At 36.7% G+C, this 19,240-nt stretch overlaps 1 protein-coding gene across 31 annotated transcripts in view; it reads right to left on the bottom strand.

The window, feature by feature from the left end:
• The window catches only part of GPHN (gephyrin), a 401,006-nt gene that overhangs the window by 98,470 nt on the left and 283,296 nt on the right, over positions 1-19,240 (bottom strand). For 18 of the 31 annotated variants that reach the window (XM_072428975.1, XM_072428977.1, XM_072428985.1 and 15 more), the window contains 2 exons: positions 16,538-16,600; positions 11,705-11,747 (listed from right to left, as the gene is read on the bottom strand). In XM_072428975.1, coding sequence (XP_072285076.1) covers positions 11,705-11,747; positions 16,538-16,600 — 106 coding nt within the window. The remainder of the gene's footprint in view (positions 1-11,704; positions 11,748-16,537; positions 16,601-19,240) is intronic. The other 13 variants (XM_072428979.1, XM_072428983.1, XM_072428988.1 and 10 more) reach the window with 1 other exon arrangement.

Genomic DNA, 19,240 nt, shown 5'->3' with positions numbered 1-19,240 from the left:
ATGAAGCATGCATGTTGCTATCCCCAAAGTGCATAACTTTACATTTCTCAATGTTAAATGTAATTTGCCACTTGGCTGCCCAATCAAACAGTACATCCAGGTCTGCTTGTAGATTATAGACATCCTGTATGGATTTATTTCCATTACATAGTTTGGGGTCATCTGCAAACACAGAAATGGTACTTTTAATACCAAACTCTATATCATTTATATTATGTTAAACAGTAAAGGTCCCAACACTGAACCCTTTGGTACAGCACTTAAAACCTTAGACCATTCAGAGTATGAAACATTAATCACTACTCTCCCAGGATGCGGTCTTTAAGCCAGTTCTCTATCCATTTACAGATTGACTTTTCTAAACCTATTGACCCTAACTTGCATATTAACCATCTGTGGAGGACGGTGTCAAATGCTTTAGCAAAGTCCAAGTACACTATATCGACTGCTACTCCACTGTGTACCTGTTTACTTACTTCCCCATAAAAAGAGAGTAAATTTGTTTCACAACTTCAGTCTTTCTTGAATCCACGCTATCACTTATATTATTCTTTTCTAACAGAAACTTCCCTATGTGGTGGTCCTTTTCAAATTCTCTAGGACCGGTCTGTAGTTACCTGGTAATGACTTTGTTCCCTTTTTGAGGATAGGAACCACATTTGCCTTATGTCAATCCTTTGGTAGCATGCCAGTGAATAAAGAGTCAAAAATGAAGAAAGAAAAAAAAGCAGGGGTTTCTTTGCGGCAAATCAAAATATATTGTTTTTGAAAATAAAAATAAATATACATTTTCCATAAAGTAGTGAAATACAATCAAATGAGTATATTAAATGGGTCTTTTCCCATTACCATCATGGGATATCTGACCCTTTATCTAGACAAAAATATTCCCTGAGTATATTATTTGATTACTTGTACTTGTAAATGTTCATTATTTAATTATCTTTTTTATATTATAATGGCAAAATTATTACACACATTATTTGGATTCAGATACACACATACACTTACCACTATCAAACACACTACTCATTCATAAACAACAATAGACCACGTTAATACACCTTAATATCATCTTCCACAGTATACTATTATCATACACTCATTTACACACATAATCTAGGATCACACACTTGTCATGGCCAACAATAGATTTCCATAATCCCTCCATGCCCTTATGAGGCAGGAGATGCAACACCAGCACTTTTCACTCGGCTACACACTCTGCACAGATCATGATTCTTCAGCTACATCCTGGAAACAGCCTTGGAACCAGGTAAGTCTCTCCTCCTCATGCACTTCAACGGATTCACTCTACCAAATACTATTATTTCACTTCTTAAACAACTATTTTCTTTTACATGAATCTAATATGGACACATTAATGTGGAATCTCAACATTTGGGTTTAAATTTATTGAGGAAACCAGGACAAATTATTGAACCTATTATAATCCATCTGACATTATCATTTTTGGTTATTCCTTTGTTTATCTACTGTAAGGCACTGTTTGCCAAAAAATTTATTGGGGACAACATAAATCTTTTTCCAAAATTATCCAAAAAGTATTATTACCCGTTGGGCATATCTAAATTATATATCCCCCCCCCCCCGCCCTTTTTGTATTCAAATCACTTGCACATAAAATACTGATAAACTGGATATTTGTTATAGAAATAATTTGGAAAGTTAGTAACCATCAAATAAGTACCCTTTTCCCAAGCAAGAATCACCACGGTGATACAGTAAGTTCCTTCTATAATTCACACTATACATTGACTTATATTGGTCCTAAATACATGTTCTTTTATTTTATATCTACATATTATGAAGGAATATATTTTTGATATATTTCTAATGACACCTAACTCTCAACGAACAAGAAAGAAAATACATTGGGTATACATTGGAGATACTACCTATTACAACTAACTTTAACTATTTTGATTAATATTATTTTGTTTACTTAATAGAACTTCCTATTATGGTTTCTATACAATATAAATTGATTGATTGTATATTATGATATTCAAACTTATTTTGAGAATTGGCGCATATACTTTATATTAAATTGATTGATTGAATATATGATATTTGATCATATTTTGAGGATTGTTTCTGTATTGAATTTTGACACACAGTTCTGTAAAGCGTCTGTACTCATCCCCTGAAAAAGCCAGTCAATGAAACACGTCGCGACTCTCAAGCCGTTCTCTTAATATACTAAGGGAATATTTTTGTCTAGCTATAGGGTCATATATCCCATGATGATAATGGTAAGAGACCCGTTTAAAATACTTATTTGATTGTATTTCACTACTGTATGGAAAACATATGTTTATTTTTAGTTTCAAACACAATATATTTTGCTTTGCCACGAAGAAACCCCTGCTTTTCTTTCTTCATTTTGCCTTATGGTTCTCCTAGGGGGGCAGCTATTTATATAAATATTCAGGAGGTTGGATTAGTGTTTACTACCGTGTTTCCCCGATAAGCCACCCCCCGATTTTTGCTCAAACAATTAAAATAAAGCACCCCCCGTAAATAAGACATCCTCCGATACCTGACACTGTGTGCCTCTGTGTGACTCCTCGATGCTGGCTGCAGTGCAGAGTGGAACTGAAAGTAACTTCAAAGGACAAGCTACCTGCTGATCCCTGCCCTAACGGAGTCTGTTACCCAGCCGTAGAAGCCAAAAAAAAAGTGAGTCAGTGAACAGAAGGGGACAATGAATGGCAAAGAGGGATCAGAAGGGGACAATGAATGGCACAGAGTGATCAGAAGGGGACAATTCAATGGCACATGAGTGATTTTCAACAATAAATGTGTACTGTAGTCTTCTTAATGGAAAAATAAGACATCCCCCTGAAAATAAGACCTAAGGCATATTTTGGCATTTCAAAAAATATAAGACAGTGCCTTATCATAGGGGAAACAGGGTATTTATGTTATTACCATGTAATCTGCTTTTAAATGCCACACGGGGTCCTGGCCACGCCACTGCTCACATCAGCAGTTAGATGCGATGCACAATGCAGGACTTCTGCATGTGCATCACATCTAACTGGTGATGCAAGCAGCAATAGTAAATTCTAGGGGTGATGCCAAGAGCGATTTCCTGCTGGCATCACCCCCGGAATTTACTATTGCTGCTTTGCACCCGGAAGATGTGATGCTGGCATCCTTCTGGTGATGAGAGCAGCAGCCGCTGGTGGATCCAGGGGGTGAGGCAGGGTGGGACATTCCCAGTTATATCACCTGGGAAGATGTGACATCTTCCGAGTAATGCAAGTGGCGTGATGGATTCTGAGGGTGTGGGCTGGCGGGAAATTTAAAAGCAGATCACAATGTAATCTGCTTTATAATAGTTTTTACAGTAAAAAACAATACAAAACATAAAATAAAAGTATAAATACATATTTTAGTGCACCAAAAATCAATGCCCAGTCCCCTGATTTACATTTTGCCCAATATTAGCCCTGACCTTGATCTGACCTTTTGTTGAGCATTTGATGACTTTTATAAATCAATTCCTGATGTATCATAGCGATTTGGAGTCCCTTGTGGAATTGAGCGATAGCGATTCACTAGGAAATTTGTCATCAGACAGCGACAGTGAACTGAGCAACGATTCTGGAACTGAGGTCAGTGCTGTGCGCACATGGTGCCCTACTGACCCTGATGTGGACCAGGCAGCACCGCCAAGATTTCCATTTACCAGCGCACCTGGGATGAAAATTAAGGCTGAATGCAACAACCCCCTGGCATACTGCTAAAGTTATGAAAAATTGTTGCGGAGACAAACAGGTAAGCCACTCTGTGTTTGCGAACTTTTTAAAATTTTTTGCTACTTTTTTCTTTTTGATTTTTTTTCCAAACATGTATGCTGCTCTGTGTTTGCTAACTTTTTGAAATTTTTTGCTAATATTTTTTTTATGCAAACATGTATGCTGCTCTTTGTTTGCTAACTTTGCAACTTTCATCACACTATAAAAGAACATCTCCTAAAATATCATTTTTTTTGTTTTGTTTTCAGCAGGTACGCTAGACAACAGTTAGGTGCTTCACACCTGAGGTTTGCAAGAAGCAGAAAATGGGAACCTGTGACCAAGGATGACATCTAGATGTTTTTGGGCTTGGTGATCCTGCAGGGAGTTGTGGGCAAACCCGTGCAGAAATTGTACTGGTCCAAGAACAAAATGCTTGCCACTCCATTCTTTGGCACAGTCATGCAAGAATACCGATTTTCCCTCATCATGAGGAACCTGCACTTCGCAAAGAATGAAGAATTTGATGAGACTACCCATCCTGCACCAAAACTGGAGAAAATTTGAGAAGTTTCTCAAATGATTTTAAAAAGGAAACCTATATATCTAAAAGAGGAGACCTATGTGCCAGACATTGACATCAGTATTGACGAAAGTCTAATGGCTTACAAGGGGAGGCTCAGCTTGGTGCAGTACATTGCGTCAAAGAGGGCATGATTTGGCATAAAAATGTATATGCTGTGCAAATCCTCATCTGGCTACATATGGAATACAGTACTTTACACTGGAAAAAGGACACAGTTCAACCCTAGATACAGCCATTATGGTTTGGCAACATCTTCAGTACTATCCTCCATTGAGCCATTGCTAGGTCAGGGCTATTGACTCACAAGTGACAATTTCTACACCTCCCCTGAGCTTTATGAGTTCCTTCTGCAACACAGAACAGATGCGTATGGAGCCCTTAGGGCTAACCAGCGCAACCTGCCATTAATGTTTGCAAAAGGGAAGCTGAAGACAAGAGAAATTGTTGCCTGGCAAAAAGGAAAGACGATGGCCCTGAGATGGCGTGACACAAAAGATGTGTGCCTGATGAGTACTGTCCATAATGCCTTCACTGTTCTGGTACACACAAAATGTGGGAAAGAAGTGATGAAGCCACAGGTGGTGATTGACTACAACAACACCATGGGAGGTGTCAACAGAGCTGACCAAGCCATGACATTCTACTCAGCGATGAGGAAACACCAAAGGAAGTACTACAAGAAGATTTTCAGGCATCTTGTTGAGCAGTGCCTATGGAATGCCTACATTCTGTACAGAAAAAATAGTCAGAGGCCTGTGAATCATTCAGACTTCATTTCTGAAGTTTCCGAATCCATAGTCAGGAACCACCAAACACTATCGGTGGCTTTGAATAGACCTGAACGTCGTGCTTCCACTGCTGTCAACCCAGAACGCCATCACTGAATACATCCCAGCAACCCAGAGAAAAGCAGCACCTACAAGGATGTGTGTGATTTGCTGCTCAAAGACCGATGACAGAGGAAGGAAGATCAGAAAGGAAACCAGATTCTACTGTCCTGACTCTGATATTGGACTTTGTGCAGGATCCTGCTTCAAAATCTACCACACCCGGGATGTCTACTAGAAACGTAAATATTTTTTTTTCTAAAATCTGCATTTATTTATTTTATTATTTATCAATAATATTGCACCCTTGTTTGGACAAATTTCAGTAAAAAATACTTAATACTTCAGTAAAAAATACTTTGTTTTTTTTTATAAATGATATTGTTGTGGTCAATTACTTCATAATTTTTTATAATTATTATAAATTCATGATTATAATATAATAAATAAATATAATTATCATACCCGGGAGTTAATCCTAAGAACTACAGGCTCACAATATAAGCAACAAATTTCTATGCAAAAAAAATTGTATCACTTTTTGCATAAAAAAACTGACATAATTTGAATGCTAGGGGGGTTATTAAATCCGCCATTTCTTTATACCCAGTTACCAACCCAGAGACATCCTTTAAGGGGCTTACATGTTCAGATCTTATCTTTTTGCTATAATTATATTTAAAACATTTTTGGGGGTTTGCCCTCTTTTCCTTTGTAATCTGTGTCTTATTTTGAAGTTATGCACATTTATCTCTTTTTTTACATCTTTTGTTATATTCTTTATGGTTTTCAAACTATGAAGGTGATACTTCATTTTTATATTTTTGGAATGCTCTTTTCTTGCTTTTTAGGGTTTTTTTAACATTAGCTGTGAGCCACATATGTTTTAATTTTAGCCTCTTAAACTTATTCTCCATTGAAATATATTTTGTAGTGTGTTTGTGTAGAACAAACTTGAAACATTCCCATTTCTGTTTTGTGTTCTTTGACGACAATATTGTTTCCTAGTCCAAGTTACAGAGAACCGCCCTTAATAATGGAAAATTTTCTCTCTTAAAATTAAATGTTTTTTTTTATCTTTCCTGTTTACAGTTTGCATTATATGAAATCATATTATGGTCACTGCTACCCAGATTCTATTTTATTTGCACATTGGTTATATCCTCTACATTGTTAGAAATACCTAGGTCCAACAGAGTAACGTTTTTAGTTGGGGCTTCTATAAACTGTGCCATAAAATTATCTTGTAAAAAATTCATACATTAGATATGTGAAATAGTGAGGATGGCAGACTTTTGGTCTCTGAGGTTGTAGATGGTAATCCTTTAACACATGACCATGGTCTACCTTCTTAGTATGAGCCAAGCTTGTATTGTTGTTTTGTCCTTTTTGGAAGATTTTAGAAAATGTACTTATATTGGAGGGATATTTAACTGTTTCAGACTCTGAGGTGGATGTGCCTTGCCAAATGGATAATCCCCCATCCTCTAATTTGAGAAATCTCCAATAATGTCTTTTTAGTCATCATTTAATAGATGTTTGGCGACTATGCAAAAATCTCAGAGTTTCTAGAAGTTGAAGTGGTAACATACCGTTCTCTGACTATGCTCCAGTAGTCCTGAAAATTATCCTGGCACACACTTCGTCTGCAGCCTAGACCGGAGGTTTATCAGTCACTTAGGATGTTTCTGTCATTGCTGATCCTTCCACTGAATTACCCCCAACATTTTTACCCCAATGTCTTTCCTGACAATGACCCTTTTATTGTTTGAGAGGTAGAATGAGAGGTCAAAAATGGTTTCAGACTTGAAAAGGCCCAACAGCTGGAGATATCTGATTTGCCATTCCAAATTTAGCCTCTAAAACTTACACATAAATGTATTGATAAAGTTGTGGGAAAGGAGCGGATAACTCTTTATGAAAAACCAAACTCCCTATGCCAATAAAGACCAATGGCTGCCATTGGTCGTTTTATGAGTTCAACAATAAGACCAGTAGAACGATGATCAATGTGCTCCATAACAAAGGGAACACACCTATGTTCCACAGATTGTCAGTAAGTCAGGGCAGAAGATTTACCACACAAAAGATTTTGCAAAGATGGTATTTAGTTTCAATGGAAAAAATTCCAAAGTATTTTTTAGAGCACATCTATGGCTCCATGATATCATATCAGCTTACCTAACTTATTCCAACTGCATATCCCTCAAATACTGCCTTAAGGCAGGAAATCTTTGAAAGCCCCCATTTTGATTCAGAAATTGTGAGAAGCAATAAAGCCTCTCCCATGTATATTATAAAACTGTTTTTGGACATGTTGGTTTCTTACTTTCCATTGGTTTATAATTCCTTAATAACTACCGTGTTTCCCCGAAAATAAGACACTGTCTTATATTTTTTTGGGCTTCCAAAAACACACTAGGTCTTATTTTCAGGGTAGGTCTTATATACTTTTTTTAATGAAAAAAAACACTTACCATATTCATGTAGAACAATGTACATTTGAGAGTTTTATATGGTGACCCAATTGTAAATTAAACTCTTCATTGATTCATTGCTACCGGTATTGGTTACTGAATTCAGCATTTCTCTTCTTGCACTGTTACTGTATTAAATCAGCCAGCTTGTCCTTACAAACCTAAAATCAGCACAAAATGTGGCTGGGGCAATGATTGCTCACATTTTTATTTTTTATTTTTTTATACCGTAATTGTGCTGGTTAAAATAAAAAAAAAAACTTACCTTATCAGAAGACGCGAGCCGAGTTCCTGGCTTCTGACAAGCGAAGTGCATGTAATATCACTCCGCCTGTGACAGGAGCCGGAACTACAAGGCAAGCATCGGCTTGTGCGGCTCCGGAGTGTGTACGCCCGCTGTCTCCCACTGGGTGAGTATTTTTTTTTTTCTTTTTCTACTAGGTCTTATTTTCGGGGTAGGTCTTATATTAGGGCAGGTTGGGGGGAAAAGTGCTAGGTCTTATTTTCGGGGAAACACGGTAGTGGTTAAACTCCCTACAGTCATTTAAGGCTACCAATACCATACTCTTTAAAGAAGGGATTTTGTTGCCGAATTAGGATCTGAAATTGTTCACCAAGATTCTGGTTTGTTGACTATTCTGCACTATTCTTCACACTATTATTTACACTATTCTTCAGGAGGCTGTGGGCTGTTCATTGTACGCATGCCTGAGATCAGGAGGACACATCAAGAGAAAAAAAATTGAAGAAAAAAACCTACCTAAACAAAACCATATTTTTACATCATATAAAAGGGCCAGCCACCCTTCAACATAATGTTAAAAGTGTGGTGATTGATCCACTTAAATTTAAATGTACTTATTATTTGAATTGTATGTAAATATATGCCTACATGAGTGATTGCACTGCCCTAAAATCAGTATTTTTTAAATTCCATTTTTTGCAGCAACTGCAGTCTTTAATCTGTAAAAACTGTTTTCCGCTAAGCTTTAAACAACTGGACACTGCATGTTTCCCCCCTTTTTTAAATTTTAAGCTATATGAGGTTACATATAAATAAATGAATGAACAATTACAAATTTTCATTGGGATTGAAATTTGAAAATAAACACAGCTCTAGGATAAAAATGTCAGATTTTATTATTTCTTCTACCCTGACCATACAAAACGTGTGGCCTGGTTAATCTGCAGTGTTTTGCTTATGCTCAACAAGTTTTTGGCTCAAACCTTCAATTATAGTCACCTCACAACATAAAATTTCCTTTTACCAGACTCCAGAGACTAGCATATACCTTCTAAGCAAACTTTAAGGTGTTAAGTGCATTTAGTTACAGTGGAATTAAACTGCAACAGCAAATAACATTAATTTGCAAGGACCCTCCCACATCTGCTTTTGACACTGTTGATCACCACCTTCTAATCCAAATCATGTGCTCCACTGGTAACAGTGCTCTCTCCGGGTTTGCTTCCTACCTGTCTGACCTCTTCTTTCAAGTTTTTTTCAATTGTAATTCCTCCACTCCTACTCTTCTCCCTGTTGGTGTTCCCCAAGGGTCCGTCCCTGGACTTTTCTCCTCCTCACTTGGTAGTCTTACATTCTTCTTTGGTTTACGGTTCCATCTGTATGCTGATGACACTCAAATTTATCTGTCCACCCCTGTCTTGTCTCCCTCAGTCCTAGATAAGGTTTTATGCTGCCTGTCAGCCATTCATGAGATTTCCTAAACTCAACCTGGATAAAACAGAACTCATTACCCCCCCCCCCCCCCAATTCCAAATCTCACTCTGACATATTTCTAACGGGTAATAACACTGTTATTCATCCCTCCCCTCGAGCTTGTTGTCTTGGCATCACCTTGGATTCTTCCCTCTCCTTTACCACCCATATTCAGAAAACTTCCAGCTCCTGTCACTTTTACCTGTGCAACATCTCCAAAATCTGTCCATACTTGTCCCCTGGTGTTACTGTCGGTTTGTCATTTGCAACCCCTATTTAATGTACACCCCTGCGTAATTTGTTGGCATATTATTAAATCATAGTTCTCCTCAGGCCATTTTTGGTGGGTGGGCCGCCCAGCTGCCATGCCCATGTGGGGAACATTTCTGGATAACACCTCCTAAAAAGTCAATACTATGTTATCATCAGAGCATTAAAAAACTTTGCCCATCAAAACAAAATTGGGGTTCAGGTACTGGTAGGATACAGTCATGTGTAACAGGGCAGCGTGTTTTGATGGGCAGAGTTTATGTAATGCTGTCATGGTGTTTACCTGCACCTCTCTGTTCTAGAAAAATGATGCCATGCTAATGAAATTTGAGGGGGGAAGTTTGTACATGTGTCCCCACTTGCACCTACATTTTCTGTTTCCTGCACCTCCACATTCCAGATAAATTGGGGTTGAAAAAACAAACTGTAGCATAGTATTACAATTATAGTTTTGTGAAAGGTAGGTAAAAATTTAGGGGCCCCAACCCAATACTCCTTGCTATGTAAGTGGCCCCTGGTGGTCCTTAAATTGCATTTTCAATTTTGGGCTAGGTGCACTTTCTAGCTGCTTTCAAAACAGCAACCCAAATGTTCAATAGTTTTTAAAATCTTGATCCTCATATTCTTTAAAGCTATTTTTTGTTATTAGTAGCTATGAGAGTACCCCTGTGTACCCTAAATATTTAATTAAAGTAATGACATCCAACAATTTAGGAGATCTGAAAGATTGAACGCGGTGAGTTTTTAGGCTGCAGAATATGACAAGCAGGCATTATACAAACACAGCTATCACAATGCGGGTGGATACATACATGCAGGCAGTTTTTTTTTTTGCCCAATGGGCAGTGATTGGGGAGGGGGTAGGGGGACACTGGCTGTACTGTCCTCATCTGCTATCACATGCATGATGCTCTTAAAGCATCACCACATTTTAACATTGTGTAAAGGGCGAGATTCCTTTTTTTTTTTGTTGGAAGACTCCTCCCCTTCCTTCTCTACTGCCATAGTGGTATAGACTGCAGGGTAAATTTTTCCTTGGGTATTTGTGTCACATCTTCCAGATGGCTGTGGGCTGCTCCTTTTGCCCATGCCCGACTTTGGGAATGTATTATCAGGGCCTTTCACATAATGTAAAAAAGTGCTCACTCTCACGCATACCCAATAAGACCAGCACTTGAAGGACCAGTGAGCATAGGAAAGAAGAGGGAAGTTAAGCAAGCGTGGGACTCGCTAGGCTCAGTTTGTTGACAGATCCAGTAAAATTTTTTCACAAAAGTTTTGTGTTATCCAGATACAGTATAGCGCTAGGAGGTGACATCTGAAGTTAGGCTGAATTCAGGAAGATGTCAGCACTCACAATGAAACAGGGACAGATGAGTATTGACTGGGTTTAGTTCCAATTTAGGAGGAAATTTCCTGAAAAGAGCAACCCAGGTTTTGGTTATTGAGGGAGCTAGGGAAGAAATTCAGTCTATGAATTGCTATGCATTACAGACAAAACTTTTTTCAAATATAAAATACTTTTTAAAATCTTGGTTATATTGCTGCTGATCCCCTGCATTTTTGTGTCAGCCACTTCCTATCTACATGCATTTACCTCAGCAATGGCTGTAATGTATTTCTTAATACATGTTTCCAGATTGTGACAACAGTGGACCATGGCTATCTTATATATGTTGAAATGGTCACTTGTCTACTTCCACTGTAAAAGCATGTGAAAAGGCAACAACAGGGAGGTACAACTGGGACAGAGAAACCTAGCAATCGGCAGTGCTTGAACAAGGTCTCTAAGGCAGGATCACCAGGTAATGTGTACAAATAGTAAAATATATATTTAAAATTACTTTAATAATAAATTTTAATGACCAGGTTGACTTTGTATTTCACAAAGCAACCTATATAGAGATAAGAAACATTGTCCTCTAACTTCAACCACCAGCATAGATAAATTACAATTCTAATAAAACTGTGCTAGCATTCTTTTTCTGCAATTTGCATTGGAACAATGTGAAAACTTTACAATGTGCTAATGCAATTTAGCTTAAAAAGGGTTTGCTTACTTGCTCTGAGGATGTTTTCCTTGCTACTACATCTGGACTGGACCTGCAAAGACAACAAAAAGTATATCACCACGAGCAACAGAGCACACAAAAAGTGTTTGGCCTTAAATGCCAAAGTGACTTGTAACGCATTGCCCAGCAATGTGCTGCAACCCTTCTAGCAAAAAAGGCAATTCATGGGCAGGCTCCTAAAAATTATTGTTCACTGCTTAGGAACTGTAAATACAAGATAATATCTATTTACATTTGGCCTTTAACAGAGTCCAATCACATTGTTTTTTTCAAACATTTCAGAAACATATATGCCAACTCTAAGCATTGTTTTTAATATAATATAGTAACTTTTGAAGTAACTTCCCCCTTAAAAAATATAGCCTTGCAACTTGTATTGTATTAGGTTGACTTATATGGAATTACTAGATTCCAGAGCATGTGTGCTGGAATCTAAGGTTTACATACCAAAAAACATCTGCTATACAGAAGCCAGCCCATAAACCTAAATACATCATTACAAACACACAAAAATTTAATTCTACCAAGCAATACAGGCTACTTGCTGTAATGGAACAAATTATGACAGTAATGTTGCTGATGGTGGTTTATGATTGTCCTTCCTGGAAAAACAATGTTTTAAAATAAAAATAAAAAAACATTTAAAATGGCTTCATTTTGGTTTGGTTCAGATTTGTTTTCTTTAAATTATGTAGATTTGCAAAGTATGTTGTGGAGAATGTCACAGTATATAAAGTAGGTATTTACATGAATATAACTATTCAAACAATGTGCTAGCTGGGAAAGAGGTATCAGTTTTAGTGAAAAACTACTTTTTTGTAGTTGAAAAAAATTATGTGTCACATCATGTTTTGAAGTTATCACATCATGTTTAATAATTTGACATATAACAAATATAAACTCATAAGGTAAGGTGGGGCTTTTTCCACAAATTTAAATTGATCCCTAAATACTTCATCCCCCTCAGCTTGTGCTGTTTTGTGGCAACACAACCTGGAAAATTAATGGATTTTCACTTGAATTTTATGTAATGGACTTAACAATAATCTAAATTGATGAAATGGGTTGCATATATATATATATATATATATATATATATATATACACACACACACATACATACATACATATAAACACACATACACTTTTCCAAGAAAATTGTTGCAATTACATTGCTTTTGTTAGCACTGGAAGAACACAAAAAAGCAAAGAAAAAAAAAATATGAGACATTCCACACAAAACATTAAAAATGGCATGGGCAAAATTTTTGCCACCTTATCAGAATTGTACTAAATACTTGTACTGCAATTCCTTTAATTTGAAATTTTAATCACCTGAAGTGATTAACATGTGCTGGCATTATGGAAATCCCCACTTGCAACCAGGTAAAATGGAGAAATGTCTGTATAGCTTGTTTTTGGTTATCTGGGTGTAACACACCTAACATGGAGAAAAGAAAGAATTGTCTGAAGATTTGAGAACCAAAATTATTGAAAAGCATTGACAATCCCAAAGCTGCAAGTCCATCTCCAGAAATCCTAATGTTCCTGTGTCCACTGTGTACAACATTGTAAAGAAGTTTACAGCCCATGGCACTGTAGATTATCTCTATGAACATGGAAGAAAGATCGATGATGCTACAACAAAGAGTTGTTCGAATGGTAGATAAAGAACCCCGATCAACTTCTAAATAAATTCAAGCTGACCTGCAGGCACAGGGTATTAACAGTGTCAGCTTGCACAATCTGTTGCCATCTGAATAAAAAAGGGATGCTATAGTAGCAGGAGACCCAGGAGGACCCCAATGCTGACACTAACCTGTGGAAGCCACAAACCTTTTGAGAGAATGTCCTCTGCACAGATGAGACAAAAATACAGTTTTTCGGTAATGCACATCATTCGATTGTTTACAGAAAACAAAAAGAAGTCTTCAAAGAAAAGAACATGGTTCCTACAGTCAAACATGGAGGAGGTTCACTGATGTTTTGGGGTCGCTTTGTTGCTTTTTGCATGATAATATAAAATCTGAAGACAACCAAAGAATTCTGGGGCGCAATGTTGGGACCAGTGTCAATAGCTGGGTCCTAGCTGGAGGTCATGGGTCTTACTGCAGGACAATGACCCAAAGCACACCTCAAAAAGCACTCAGAAATGGTTTAGGACAAAAGTCTTGGATCCAGAGCCCAGACCTAAATTTCATTGAGCACCTGTGGAGAGATCCAAAAAAAGCAGTTGGGAGAAGGAACCCTTCCTATCTAAGAGGTTCGGTGCAGCTGGCAAAGGAAGAGTGGTCCAAAATTCTAGTAGAGAGATGTAAAAGACTCATTGCTTACAGAAAGCGGTTAACAGAAAGTGGTTAACATCAGTTATTTCTTTCAACAGGTGTGCTACTAAGTATTAAGTTGAAGGTGCCAATAATTTTGTCCAGGTCATTTTTGACGTTTTGTGTGGAATGTCTCACATTTTTATTCACTGTTTTTTTGTGTTCTTCCAGTGCCAACAAAAGAAATAAACATGACAATAACAAAACATTTGTAATTGCAACTTTTTTTTAATTTTCCCGGACAAGTGGCGCATTTTCTGACATAAATGCAAGGGTGCCAATATTTTTGGCTATGATATTGTGTGTGTGTGTATATATATCCCAAGTAAAAACGGAAATCTTTTGAGTTCAACCTATACCAACCTAATTAGGTTTAAAAGTCACATAATTATTTGATTAGTGTGCATTTTTGTGCAATCAAAGGATCATATGACCTGCATACTTAAATTGACCTATCCTATAAAGCCCATGACTCTGCAACACAAAGATAAGGGATGAAATCAAACAGTTCACAGAAAAAGTTGTGGAGAAGCAAAGATCAGGGTTGGTTATAAAAAAAATCTAGAACTTGCATAGCCAACAGAGCACAATTAAATCTATTGAGAGATACCAAGGGTAAGAAGTTGCAAAGAGCATCTCTACTTCCCCTCCTCTTAGATTGTAAGCTCTTCTGAGCAGGGTCCTCCTCCTGTTCCATTGTTTGTATCTGTCTGTCATTTGCAACCTATTCAATCTATTCAATTCACAGCGCCCCATAATATGTTGGCACTATATAAATACGCTTTAATAATATTTTTTTATATTATTAATAATAATAATAATAATAATATTAATTAATAATAATAATAATAATAACAATAATAATATTTAAAGGAGCAACGGTGAAGATGGGTTTATCTATCTATAGGGCCACTGTACACTCTGTAGAAAGTGGGGCTTTGTGGAAGAGTGGCCAGAAAAAAGATATTGCTTAAAGAAAAAATTTGTAAAACACGTTTGGAGTTTATTGAACAGCATTCGGCAAATTACCTAAACACAAATAAAAGAAGGAGATTTTGGCTATCATGGGAAATGTGCAAATACAACACTTGGCATGTTCCCACTGTGGGGATGTTTTCCAATAGAATAGACAGATAAACTGATCAGGGGTGAAGGAGAGATGGATTGCACAAAACACTGAGCAAGCTTCGAGGAAAACATGTTTTAGTCTGCTAGAGGTATGAGACTGGGACTAAGGATCACCTTCAATCAGGATAATGACCCTAAACCTAAAAGCTTACGCTACACTGGGTTGTTTTAAACATTTGAAATGTCCTGGAAATGCCTAGCGAAGCCCAGAATTCAATTTAGTTGAGAATCTGTGGCTTGGCTTGAGAATTGCTGTGTATCAATGCAACCCAAGTAATATAAAAGAGTAGAACCAGTTTCATCTTTAGAAAAGAATAAAAATCCTAGTAGCTAGATGTAGTAATTAGTAGAGAAGTAACCCAAGAGACTTGCAGCAAAATAAGGCTCTGCAAAGTTTTGACTTTGTTGCGTGAATACTTATGCATAAAATCTTCATTTGTGGCACAAAAATATTTTGCACCTTTAAAGTGGTAGCTATGTTGTGTAAATCAAATGGTGCGAAATTCCCAAAAATCTATTTTACTTCCAGGTCGTAATGCAACAAAACAGGACTAACAACTAGGTTGATGAAAATTTTTGCAAGGCACTGTACAAACAGAAACTAATAACATTTACAGAAAAGTTTCAGTTTGATTTCTCTGAAAGACCATTTGCTTTCCGTGATGACAGGTACATTGATACTTTTAGTTGAGATCAACCCCTGGTATTCTTCTAAATACAGGTACAAATGTTATTCCTAGCAACTTAATACAAGCCAGTTTCCACTTTAGGCTGACCAAATCGTTTAGGAGAACTGAAACCCAAAAAATAATCAAAGCCACTGGCTAACTATGATAAAACATTTTCAGAAAAAACTGTAATCTTATTACATTAATACATCTTTTGAGATAGGATTAATATCATTAGGTATGTCCTACTAAATTTGCAAAACATAACCTGAACCAAAAATCAGGATGGACGACAAAACACATCAGTAAAATGATGGTGGCGTGGAATCATGATATATGCAATATACTGCACCTACAAAATAACACCTTCTACAAACTATGGACATCCATGAATGGACAGGTACATATGAAGTGCAGAACATGGAGTTGTGCTTGAAACACATTTAGAAATGAGAAGTGAAACTAGAACACAAATGTCCTAACAAAACAAGTAGACTAGTAGAGAACTAGTGTGGAAAAAAACAGATATCCAAAGGACACAAGAGAAAAGCTAATAAGAGAAAAATGTTAGTGAAAAGACAGCGCTAAGGAAGAAAAATGGAAGTCAGGAATCTTCACGAAGTATAGTAAGGAGCTCAAACTCATAGCGCAAAGCATCTTATTTGCGAATGGAAGCAGCTCCTTTAATCAGTAATAGTTACTCTTGTTTCGCAGCCTCTACTCCTCCTGAGTTCATCTTTAAGCCCTTCCAATTTATAGTGGAGCTATTGCATGGACAAAAACAAAAGATCGAAAATAAGCAGAGACACTTAAAATTGCGGATTCAAGTAGTAGAAAAGTTGGGTAACAGTACAGCTAAGTAACAATCCTGACTTTGCGAAGTCAATTTTAAAGCAGTTTTCTGATGGAGGCTGTTACTATGAGCTGGAATAGAATGAATACACTTAAATTTGACTATGGCATTTAAATTCTATTTGCTGATGAAAAATGTAATTTGTTGTATTACAACATAAACATAGACACAAGAAAAGAAACAAAAACAATGGAGAAATATATAAAATATAAATCTGTAGAGAATACTTTGGTAACTGTTTAACACAACATGCTGTAAAATTACACAATAAACTTTCCTTTGATGCATGGGCATTGCACTTTTTGAATAGTTGTGGTAACTTAAGGGAACTTCACAGTAAGCCAGACAGTTGATCGGTATAGTGATTACATGAATACATACAACATCATTACTGCACATTTTCAGTCACAATACCATTTACCTAAATATAGAATCCGAAAAAAAACAACGAAAAATTCTATGATAATGTGTCACTAAAGTAAAAAAATCATATTTGTTTAATCTCATCTGGTTGATTAAAAAATTATGTGTTTAATTAGAGCCTAAATAAATACCTTATATCCATTGGATATGAAAGTACATATCCTAATGCCCGTACAATTTATGTTTTGTTCAGAACATGTCTATTTGTAATCACCCTATTGTGCTGTAGAGGAGACTACAAATGTAAACACCCACATCAATGGGCTTGATTTATTAAAGCGCTCCATGACTGCAGAGGATACACTTTCATCAGTGAAGCTGAGTGATCCAGCAAACCTGGAATTGATTTCTTTAAAGTCATTTGCTATTTGCTAGCAAATGTTTTGAATCCTGGACCATATCCATTTCAGGTTTGCTTGATCACCCAGCTTCACTAATTAAATTGTATCCTTTCCAGCCTTGGAGAGCTTTAATAAATCAGGCCCAAGTAAGTAGCTAACTTATAGGCAAAAAGCTGACTTTAAAGTCACTCTGCTGCCCTCTAATGCTCAGCCAGAAATACTAAAAATCACCAACAGCCGCAACATACAGACTACATAAACAAACAGTTGTTCAAAATAAAAACACATTAAAAAAATATAGTATTAATTACACTGGTCAACAAACATTTTCTTGCCAAAAAGATTCATTTTAAAAGAAGTCATTTTAGGTTATGTTTGATGCACAAATTCCAAATATGGTATTGGTTTTACTAGATTGGCTCTAGTTTTTGAAATAATGATCTCAATAATAATAACCTCATAGAAAACAAATTAAACATGAAAATTAAGCAAAATTAAACTTGATATGCCTACAGATACAAAATTAAAGTTTTGAAGTATTTAATGTGAAAATCTTTTATATTCAGTATATTTACAGAACTAATCACAAAAAAGTCATTGAAAAACTTCATTTGTATCTTTTCCTTTGATGCTGATGATCAGGACAATCACGTTGAAGGCTCCAGCAGTTCCATCATGTGTCTATCCCATCTGCCCTGATACCTTTCTTCCATCACCTTTATATCTTGATGGAACCTCTCCCCTTGTTTCTCATTGAAATCACCAAGGTTTTCTGGAAATTTTTGCAAATGGCTATGGAGATAGTGTACCTTTATGCTCATAGTAGCACCCACATTTTTAAAGTTTAGGAGCAAGTTTTGTATCAGTTCTTCATGATTTTGTGCTTTATACTTACCCAAGAAGTTTTTGACAACCATGACATAGCTATATGCCAGGCAGAAGCTTTAGTATCAGTCATGTAACTTGTGAAAGTTAAATCATTTATCAGTTTCTGAATCTGGGGTCCATCAAAGATTTCTGCTTTTAATTTTTCAGTACTCAATCCAGGGAAGAATCTACAAATGTATTTGAAGCAATTACCATACTAGTTCAGAGCTCCAACAAATTGCTTCATTAATCCAAACTTAATGTGTACTGGAGGGAGAATGATTTTTTCTTTGGTAACCAATGACTTGTTAATGATGTTCACTGCACCTTTTCATGTTTTTCCTTGGAGGCCATGTCACTTTTTTTCCAGTGATCCTTCTTTGCTCTACTTTACCACAAGCAGGTGAAACATGAGTATCCACTGCTGTAGGAAGTTCATCATTTTTAAATCAACACATATGTACCATTGGTGTTCATGATAGCAAAGCTTTTGTAGAACCTTTTGGATATTTACATATTCTTCTTTAAGTTTCGTTGAGTGACCAATTGGAATTGATGCATAGCAGTTGACATTATGCGGTAAAACAGACTTCAAACTTTGAGTGGAACTGTCTATGAAAAGCCGCTACACTTCTGCTCGGTATTCTGGCACTCCCATATTGGCTAGTAGTCCAGGTATGTTACAACGGTACACAAAGTCTCCATCTTCACTGAAATATGGTAGGAGTGTCAACTCTCTTGTCCTATAAATCGTTATTTTAACATTTGGTTCCAGACAGTTCTTTTCTTTTTGCTTGGATGCTAAAAGTTCAGATGCTTGTTTTGACAGACTTAGGTCGCGTTGCTGGTTTGATGAAACACTTCCTTCATATTCACTTCCACTGGTAACTCCTGGATTACACTCTAAACCCTGTATATCC

This window comes from Pyxicephalus adspersus, chromosome 12, assembly GCF_032062135.1.
Source record: "Pyxicephalus adspersus chromosome 12, UCB_Pads_2.0, whole genome shotgun sequence".
NCBI lineage: Eukaryota > Metazoa > Chordata > Amphibia > Anura > Pyxicephalidae > Pyxicephalus > Pyxicephalus adspersus.
This window is presented reverse-complemented; position numbering and strand designations above follow the sequence as displayed.